This window comes from Rattus norvegicus, chromosome 17, assembly GCF_036323735.1.
Source record: "Rattus norvegicus strain BN/NHsdMcwi chromosome 17, GRCr8, whole genome shotgun sequence".
Taxonomy (NCBI): domain Eukaryota; kingdom Metazoa; phylum Chordata; class Mammalia; order Rodentia; family Muridae; genus Rattus; species Rattus norvegicus.
In genome coordinates, this window is record NC_086035.1 from 31,585,779 (window position 1) to 31,595,704 (window position 9,926).

The window sequence follows — 9,926 nt, forward strand, 5'->3', positions numbered from 1 at the left end:
GCATTGTGGGATTACCTCAGATGAACTCCTAGCATTTTGCCTCCCCAAGTGGTCATGTCAAGAGGCAGAGAAGATGTGGACCCACAAAACTCAGGACACATGATGCTGTATGAGAGTACACCTGGCTTAGCTTTATCACTTGGGTCCCTATTACTTTTTACTTCCTGTCTTTCCCTTGCAAGATTAAGTTCCTAAGTGAATCAGTTAATCTGATTTATGAAAATTGTTCATCTATTCGTGCATGTGCATTCCATGGTGCATAAGGTGAGGTCAGAGGACAACTTGTTAAACTTAATTTTCTTCCTCCACCATGTGAGTTCCAGAAATAGAACTCAAGTTGTCAGGCATGGCAGCAAGCATCTTCACTCACTGAATCTTCTCTGAGGGCTCTGATTACAGAACAATTAAACTCTCCTTTTTTGTTTCCTGCTCATTCCTGATACTTTTCTTTCACTATACTGGTAATGGTATATATATATATATATATATATATATATATATATATATATATATATATATGTATATATATATATATACATATATATATATATATATATCTTCCTACCTTACTTCACTAGCTGAAGCATTGATTCTTATTCATTGGTCATTTCCTCATCATTCAAAAACAACTACAAGTACTGGGACAACTGGATGTTTATCAATAAAGGAATCACATCAGGCTCCTACACCATACTGTATATGTAATTTAATTCAAATTGGAACAATGACCTAGATATATAAGCCACAATCCATGAAAGTCTTGCAGGAAAACATAGGGGCAGTTCTTTCTGTACTTGACTTTGGTGGTGAGATTCTTGGCAGTGGCATGGATACCAAATGATCAGAACAGTATTAAATAAGGATAACGTCATTGAAAACATCAATCTGTGTGCATCCAAGAACATTATCAAGAAAGCAAAGAGGCAATCTATATAAAATATCCATAACAGGTAAATCTATACAGATAGAGAGAAGATTGGTGGTTAGACAACCAAAGGGAGGAAGAATGGAGAGTCACTGCTTGATGGTTACAGTGTGTTTGAAAGAGAATGAAGATAAGATCATGGCATGTCAGATTCTTACCCATAAATTTTTGATTTTGTTATAAGACTAATGAAAATAAAATCCAAAACAGTCACATAGTCGATATTATTCAACAATTAGTAAAAGTCATGCCATTCTTTTCAAAATCCCTTTATTTTTTAAATTAACTTGTACATAAATTTAAATTTACTTTTCTGTAAAATTCTCAGTCAGGATAAGTGCACATGTGAATGCAAGGGCCAATAGATGTCAAAAACAGTATCAAGTCATGGATGGAAACTGGAATTTCAGAGCTTGTGAGAGGAGGTGTAAGTGGTGGGAAATGTCCCTTGGTCCTCTACAAGAGTAGCAAGGTTTTCTACTTCTGAGCCCTCTCTCCTGCCCATTATGGCACTCTTGCACAGTGAAATCACTTCTAAATGGTTGTACATAACTGACTAAAAGTTATGGATATCAGCAGCATAAGTGATGCTCTATTCCATCATTAGAAATATCGGGCATAGGGCACAGATGCATCCAGGCCAGGGAGAGCTGAATGCCGGCATCATAAGATCAGGTGACCAGAAGAAAGTGCCCTCATCTAGAACACGTTATTTGCTCATCCTCAAAGAGCTGCAAGTGTGATGGAAATGCTGAAGTGTGAACTCTTCTCACGTAGTATATGTGTCTTTATGGAGAAGAGAACCTGCCACAGAACAGAATGCTGTTGGTTTTGTTGTGCCTGATGAAAAAAAGGAAGGGATGGTCAGCACAGAATCATGAGCCACCAGAGGATAGGGGGACTATATTGACACTGGAGGCTGCTGCAGCAGCTTCTGTGCCTTTCTCATTGACCTCCACTACACTCTTATGAACAAACTTGGACACACACAGGTTTCTCTCTGGAGCCATTGCTGATAAGTCAGCCTTGGTCTCTTCAAAAGCATCCACTATTCCCAAGCGCTGCAGCAGAGATTTCAAGTCATAATCCTCTTCCAGCTTAAATTTTGGAAGGAAAACTTCAACGTGAGTATATGACATCGTGTCTGGTTGGGTCCAGGCTGTTAACTTTTCAAAAGTGAGTTCTTCTTCTACCTGACAAAGGAGAATTAGAGACTTTCAGATTCACAGTTGAGGTCTTACCCAAAGTAACATGTACGCTCCTACTCACAGTAACCCCTATTGTCATACAAAGGAAATGAGCATTCACATGGACAGCCACATGAGGGCCCAGCTGTCTTATTAGCTCATGTGTTACTTCCTTGATGGGCAGAGATGTCAAGCAGCCAAGGGGAGGAAGACCTGGCCGTCCTCTCATAAATCATTTCTGAGACATCTTTTATCTGACAGGTGTCCATGTCTAGGCAATTATGGTTTAGATTGTATTTGTTTTTTTTTCTTGGACTACATTTAGTTTCAAAGATAATAAATCATTTCTGCTAAAATAAAAATTATTAATCTGAAAAAATAACTGTTGTTGTGAGCCATACCAAAAGGGAAGTTGATCCAGGGTAGAACTCTATGTGTTTGGAGAGCTGTTGTGGCTGGAATGAGAAATTCTACCCAAAGGCTCATACCACACCCTTGTTTGGAAGCTTGTGTCAACATTTTGGAAGGTAGTGAAAATTTTAGACATGAGGCGGGTCTAGCTGCATGAAGGCCATATTTGCTGGAGGTGTTTCTTGGAAGCTCCTTTTTGATCCTATGTGTCCTTTCTCCTTTCTATGCTTCCTGTTGACTAAAAGATCTGTATTCCCTGCCACATGCAGCTGCTGCCACAATGCCAAACAATGATGCTACCATGTACCTTGAAAAAAAAAACCTCTGAAACACTGAGCCAACATACATCCTTCCTGCCCTGGGTTATTGAAGTCAGGCATCTTGTCAGTGATGAAAAACAAGCTAATACCCTAGAGAAATGATGGCACAGTTATGAAGCTGGATACTGAGAGCCAGGGAGCTTCTCTGCCTACAAAGAGGTTCTTTATATCATGCACAGTCCACTGCCTACTATTCAGAGGATAACTCACACCATGGGCAGTCCCTCAGCAAGGAAGGCCAAGAGGTCTTATAATGACCTGCCTGACTGCTATTCTTCTTCGCTGACTACAAATGCAATATTTTTATCTATTGTATGACCTCAAACATTAAATAAAATACTGACAAAGATCATGACATGAATTAAATGTTTGGAGGGGGCCTATTTTCCAATTGCCAAGTTCAATTATTTGAGTTTCCTTGATTTCACACTATGAGGTAGCAATTGCCCATACTATTTATGGATTTATGTCATATGGTAAGGACAAAAAGTTACAATGGGAATGTTGGACACAGATTTGAGTCCAAAGCCACACATAACTTGAATCTGACTCTGTGAGTACCACCCCCTCAGAAATAAACGATGAAAGTAAAAATCATTGAGTTCTGTTCTGATGACAAAAGACACCAAGGACACTGGATTCTTCTCGAAGACATTTAGAGCGATGAATGCTGTGGACTCTCCTGGCTCACCTTGCTGATGTCCACACTCTCATCAGGTAACAGGACCAAAAAGCACAGCTCATCGCCCTTGTAGGGTATCATCAGCAGTGAAGCCGGCACCTCCTTCACATATTTATAGCAAAAGATGCCCTCCTGATACATCATCTGCACTGGCCTTGTCTCATTCTAAGCAGAAAAATACATGGCATAAAACATATTATTGAGAGATGTCAAGGTTTCCAAATGAGCTGCTATTAACTTCAGGGCCCACAATGAAATTTTCAGCACTCACTATGTAAACAATATTCATGTTTCAGTAAAAGCTTAGACTATGTCTGCCCATCTCTTCCAGATTCCATTAAACATACTGAATGTGAGCAGATATGGTACTGTCTCTGTTAGGGTGTGTCCTATGAGATAAAACACCATGCTAAAAACAACTTGGGCATGAGAGGATTTACCTGATTACTAATCTCAGTCCATGTTCCATTTCTGAGGAAATTCAGAGCCAGAACTCAGGCTGACGACATGAAGGAATGTTACTCACTGGCATGTCCCTCATGGACTACTCTGCCTGCTTTCTTTCATAACTCGGGACCACCTGCCCATTGTTGGCACCACCCACAGTGTGTGGTGCCCTTATCAAACAATCACGAAAATGCCCAACAGATTTGCCTCTAGAATAATCTTATGAAGGCAGCTTCTCAGTTTAGAGTCCTTGTTTCAATTGTGTCAAGTACATACACACACACACACACACACACACACACACACACACACACACACACACACCAAGGACAATAATAAAAGCCCAAACCAAAAATTATCATGATATATATAGACATATATAATATAGAAAGATAATGTGTTATCTAGAAAAAGAAACCTAGCATTCACATATTAATATTCTATAACCATAGAGTTGGGTTTAAATGATGCACTAAGGCTCATGTTTTAAAGCCTTTGTTCCACGATAGGCAATACTAAAAGCAGGCCAAACTTTTAGGGTGTCGACTTTAATGGGAGAAAACTAAATATTTTGAAATATTTATGACTCTCTGAAGGACATATTGGCATTCTAGCCCCTTGCTTTTTCTCTCTTCTGCTTCCTGTGTGCTGTGAGATGGAGAAGCCTTCACCATGCATTTCTACAATGGTTTGCTGCACCAGCATAACATGGGTTGATGGGCCCAATGAAACCAGACTGAAACTTCGGGACTCATCAACCAAAATAAGCATTTCTTATTTGAATTCGACAATATCAGAGAGTTTGTTGCACTAAAGGAAATATGGCTAATACTTCAGATTTAGGATTTTCACCATTTAATATGGTCAATATATCTAAAAAACAAGCATAATCAACTATAAATAACAGAAAAAAGTTACCACAAAGTAGACAGGAATATTTTCATAGTGCTGTAAATAGGACTACAGACAGATATGTCCTCTCAGAAAACAATCTGTACAATGTACAATGGAGCAATACATGCTCAAAGGTTTATGATGGGTCACAACCTTCTAACCTATTACAGGGTAAGAAGATCAGGAGCACAGACACTCACAGGCTTAGGATGGAGCTACATCCTGATAGCCCATCAAAGGGAAGGGAGATCCCAAATTAAATTACTACAAGATTGGAGCCATATTCATAGATGTCCATTCATCTTTGTGATGAAGTAACATTCTGATAACCTATCCCAATGCAGAAAATTCTTGCCAACCATTACAAGCCAAGAACCATTAGGATTGAGACTCATGTATCGTTTTGTCTTTAATTCCAGTTGGTTCATTTCCAATAGACTAGGAGTAATTTTTAAATACAAAAGTAGGCCATCTGGGAAGACTTTACTAATATTGATACAATAAACATAAAATTTGCCACAGATTATCAATAATAACTATTAAACTGCCTAATAAAAGAACTTATTCTTTTATGAACTTTTTTACTGTGCTGCTGATAAAAACGATATGGGGAGTTTAACATTTATAATACGCAAAAATGTAATAAATTATACTTTATAGGGATCAGGTGAATCAACCTACAATCTACTTTAATTCAAATTACACTCAATCAGACTGAGACCGTAGTCACTCATTTTCAATATTAGAAAGCTATAATTATTACTTAATAATGTAAACTGATCAATAATTTAAAATGCTTATTTTAATTAAAAAGTACTCTTATATAAATGTTTGTATTTCTATTCTGCCTCTATACATGTTTCATATTACCTTAGCACCTCTGTTTTTTCTTTAAGGAACTTAAAAGGAAACTTGCATTTCTAGACTGAGGTTGCAAGAAAGGGTGTGAGAAAGAATCAGAAGCAGTAAGAATCACCATCCATGCACAGACTTATGCAGGCAGCAAATACTCCTTATCCTATCATCCCTCTCCAGATTTAACCTTTCAATCGGGAACATAAGTCTCAAATGGTTTTTGTGCTTTCCTGATCTCTTTCTGAGCTGCATGCCAGGCCATCACTCCACACAGGATATGCAATGTCTACCCTGATCCCTGAAAAACACATTCATGATTAAAGTTTCCCATGGAATTTCTTCCTCACACTGGCATGAAGTTCTGGATACTATTCCTTACCTTGTTTATTTTAAATGGCATTTCCCTGGTGGATCCTTCGTCAAACTGGCGACCCCATGTCGCTTTCAAATATAAGGCATTGACGAGAACCAGCCTGGTCTGGAAATCAACTGAGTCATCTGGCAACAACTCTGGAATTTTGCCTTTTGAGAAAGCAGAGATTTCATTTTTTTTCATACATATGTGAGGCATAAACTGATAAAAATATATGGGCGGATCCAAACATCATGTGTTCAAATTTGCAAAAATTTAGATAAATATATTAATAAATAAAACACCATGAAACAGCTTTGAATGGAGGTCAGACAGAATGGAGGAACATCACCAACCTGAGGTTGGAAGAAGATTTGTAAGTCTCTCATGGAAAGCAGGTTTGGGAAAAGAAGATGAAGAACAAAAGTGGGAAGAAGTCACTGTTACACCCTGGAGTGGCTACTGTTGGTTGCCATTTTGATCACATTGGGAATCTGCTAGGAGTACTGTTTCTCTGAGGGTCTGTGAAGAATGTTTCTAAAAAGAATAAGTAATAGAGACAAAGTTCCCCAGGGCTGGACAACACATTGTTATTCTGCTAGACACAAAGGTCAGAGAGTGAAACAGCACTGTGCTTGCCCACTTGTCTTCAGTCCTTGCATGTGAGGGCATCTGGTCTATGCAAGCCACCATACTAGACATTTTTAGCTGCCAACTGATTTGACCATCATGAGGATAAAGGCTAGTGGCTCTGCAGAATCCTCAAGGCCTTCCATGCCAGACTGAGACTACTGAGGTCTCCAGCCTCCTAGACTCAACAATTTCCAGATTATCAACTTACTAACACATTAATGTTAAATATACAGTTTCATCTAGCATTCCATGGTCATGCCCACTTTTAACATACCAAAACATGTCAGAGAAACTGAGGTAGAAAGTAGTTTGTAGAGGAGGTATTATTATTTCACACCTTGGAATCCATCCCAAGAAGACATAATAAAGGTCAAGGGACAGAATCCTTTTTTTCTCTATTAAGGGGTATACTTTGACTGATCAAGGTGATGCTTTCTGATTACAATATCAAGAGTGTACAAGAGGTAAAACTCTAGTGAGAATTGGGCAAATAATTGAGGACTCTAAGGAACGATTTTCCTTCCATACTCTCTGTCTTTTAGAAGAATGTACCTAGTGACTTGGAGGCATTTGAATGGTTCAAATATCAGACAATGATCTCAATGATTGATAAGACCAATGCTGGAACCCTGTCATATCTGACATTAAAACATGTAAGCTTCAACCCCAAATGGGAGCTTTTTCAGGTTAATGGAACTAAGCAGTCCTGGCAGAGTATTGGTAATGGAAATCAAGTCTAGGTTCATCATATGTAAGGAATGGAATAAATGCAGGAACCATGGAAGCAGAAACAGGATTTCTCTTCAGAGGTATAGGTGGTCAGAGCTGAGACAACACAAGCTCTAGGAAGAAGCAGACACCAGGGAGGTTTAGAGGAAGGTCTATCCATGAATCTTCATCTCAGAGATGGTGGAATCACATGACCTGGGATCACTGCAGATAACCCAGGTCTTCTAATGTAAACTGTTAGACCAGAAATCAGGCTCATGAGTTCTCATCACATTTGCATCAGCCCCACTGTCCTAGGGAAATATGCAAACAACTCTTTATTTAAAATCTAGGTGTCTCAGTAGAGCCTCCATGAATTCACGGAGCTCTACGTTATACCAGGTGTCTAGGTGGTCTGAATGACGTTGACTCTGAAATGACTGAGAGATTTGTCTCTGGCGAGGAGAAGGAAAATTAAGAGAAAGGGTAGAGGAGGAAGAAGAGAGAGGGTCAGATGGAAAGCACAAGAATATGAAATGTGGAATAATTTGGAATTCTGACCTTCAGTCTGTTTGGAGACCCACGTGTTTACGTGTTTCCTTGACTCCTCTGCAGCTTCGGCAAAGGAGAGCTGCTCCATCTCTGAATTATAGAATCGAAGACAGGACTCCTTAAAGGTCTGTGGAGAGAAAATATTTGGGAAGGTAACATTAAAGTATAATATTTAAGCAAACTTCCTAACCTTCTGTAAACTATGGTTTTAAGAAAAATAAAATGAGTGTAGATAGCACCTTAAACAGCAAAAATCTTCATGTACTAGGCCTTTGCAATGGGAAATAACCATTCATGGATAAATAAAAATTACTCAAATTATGAATAATAAACTATAACTAATAAATATGAATATAAATGATAAATAATAAATAAAAATTATTCAAATATGAAATAGTTCAAGGTATTATGATAGAATTGTGATTTTGGGGGTGGGGAGATTATTTAAGTAAGTCCCACAATGTAGTCTAGGCTGTGCAAGAACTTGTAACTCTACTATCGCAGCCTTCTGAGTACAGGTATTATAGATGTGCACCCTCACACCAAGTAGAATTTGAAGTGTAGTTTTATCCTATTCTCTAGGTCTTTCTTTCATGATATATAACAACAAATTTGAATTCAATTGCTATCATTCCCCAATAAAACTTACAGGCAGGACTTCACAAGTTTTGTCTACAAAGATCCCGTTTGCCATTCTCAGGGAGAAGTATCTCTCTGACTTGTTCAACTTCTTGAAAAGCAACTGGAAGCCCCGATGGATGTCTCCCTTTTTGCTCAAATGAGATGCCTGGGAAGGGAAAGATAAAACCTGACCTCAATGAAGAAACATTTCGATGAAGAAGGAATTCTGATGTAAAGGTATGGCTCAAGAGGATCATGGGATCTGATACATAGTCTCCCTAAACAAACCCCCAAAAAGAGGTATGCAAGAACATGTACACACACACAAACACACACACACACACACACACACACACACACACACTCACACACAAGCTCTGTGTAAGTGGTTATGAGTGAACCTAACCCTAGAAAGACCGTGAGGACTAATGATGAATACCTCTATTTGTCTTCATGTCCTCATGGACTGCCTTCAGAAATGATGAGAATGAGCACTTACACATAAAAGGATCTTCATGAGAAAGAAAGTCCTGGCAAGCCAGAGAGCAACAGTGATGACTTCCCACTGTGCAGCTGCATGCTGAAGGTTTTTCCTCAGGCAAATGGCTCCTGCCTGTCCTTGGAACCCTCTGAGGTGAGGAACTCTTTCCTCATCCCCTAGAATGCTCAGGATGCTGGTTCAAAGTCATCAGCCTGATGCCCAGTCAGCATGTGGACTAGCTACACATTTACCCATGTGGCTGATGCAAGCAAGGTTGAACAAATAGAGAGCAAGAATTATCCTTCCTTGCCATTGAATGATTACCAGATCTGTTGCTCTAAAAATAAGCTAGATCTCTGCCAACTCTCCTTCAAAGAATTTCAACACCTTTTTTTTTCTTACCTTACAGTATTTGGGATGGAACCTAAGCTGTGACCCTAACAACATCCTTCCTCCCCCTTAAAATTTTTTTTAATTTGAAAGTACTTTTCCCAGACTAGACTTGGATGTGGGGTCCTCCTATCTCAGTCTCCTTAGTAGCTGTAGTTAAAGGCCTGTGCCATCAGGTATCGTTGTGCGTAGTTTTAAGGACCATGCTTACTTCCGCTAGGCTTTGACGCTAACAGTTGCTTTCCTACAGTGCTCCCAGCCGCCATGCCTAGGTAACGTGTTCCCGAGATCCTGGCTATGGTCCACGAGGAGCTGCTGCCATGCCAGCTGCTGTTTTCCTGAGACCACCCACTCCTCTGGCTGCCTTTGCTAATTGGCTGGGCAACCTACCCCCCTGAGAAGGCCTGGAGCTACTGCTTGTAGTCCACTGACCCCCACCCCCACCACCTTAGTTGAAACCGTCCTGAA

The 9,926-nt window shown here is 39.5% G+C and overlaps 1 protein-coding gene across 1 annotated transcript; it reads right to left on the reverse strand.

Moving 5' to 3' along the window:
- Window positions 1-1,178: 1,178 nt before the first annotated feature.
- Window positions 1,179-9,205, reverse strand: Serpinb9b (serine (or cysteine) peptidase inhibitor, clade B, member 9b). Its single transcript, NM_001346368.1, has 6 exons — window positions 9,087-9,205; window positions 8,616-8,753; window positions 7,976-8,093; window positions 6,101-6,243; window positions 3,535-3,690; window positions 1,179-2,118 (listed from the first exon to the last, which is right to left on the reverse strand). Exons 1-6 carry the CDS (start codon window positions 9,102-9,104, stop codon window positions 1,801-1,803), a joined length of 891 nt encoding a protein of 296 aa, NP_001333297.1. The 5' UTR covers window positions 9,105-9,205; the 3' UTR covers window positions 1,179-1,800.
- Window positions 9,206-9,926: the final 721 nt, after the last annotated feature.

Coding starts and splice junctions, on each gene's coding strand:
- Serpinb9b (NM_001346368.1), bottom strand. Junction 8,094..8,615: donor AAACTTGTGAAGTCCTGCCT/GTAAGTTTTATT, acceptor TTCTCTCCACAG/ACCTTTAAGGAGTCCTGTCT. Junction 2,119..3,534: donor AGAGTGTGGACATCAGCAAG/GTGAGCCAGGAG, acceptor CTCCTTTGTCAG/GTAGAAGAAGAACTCACTTT.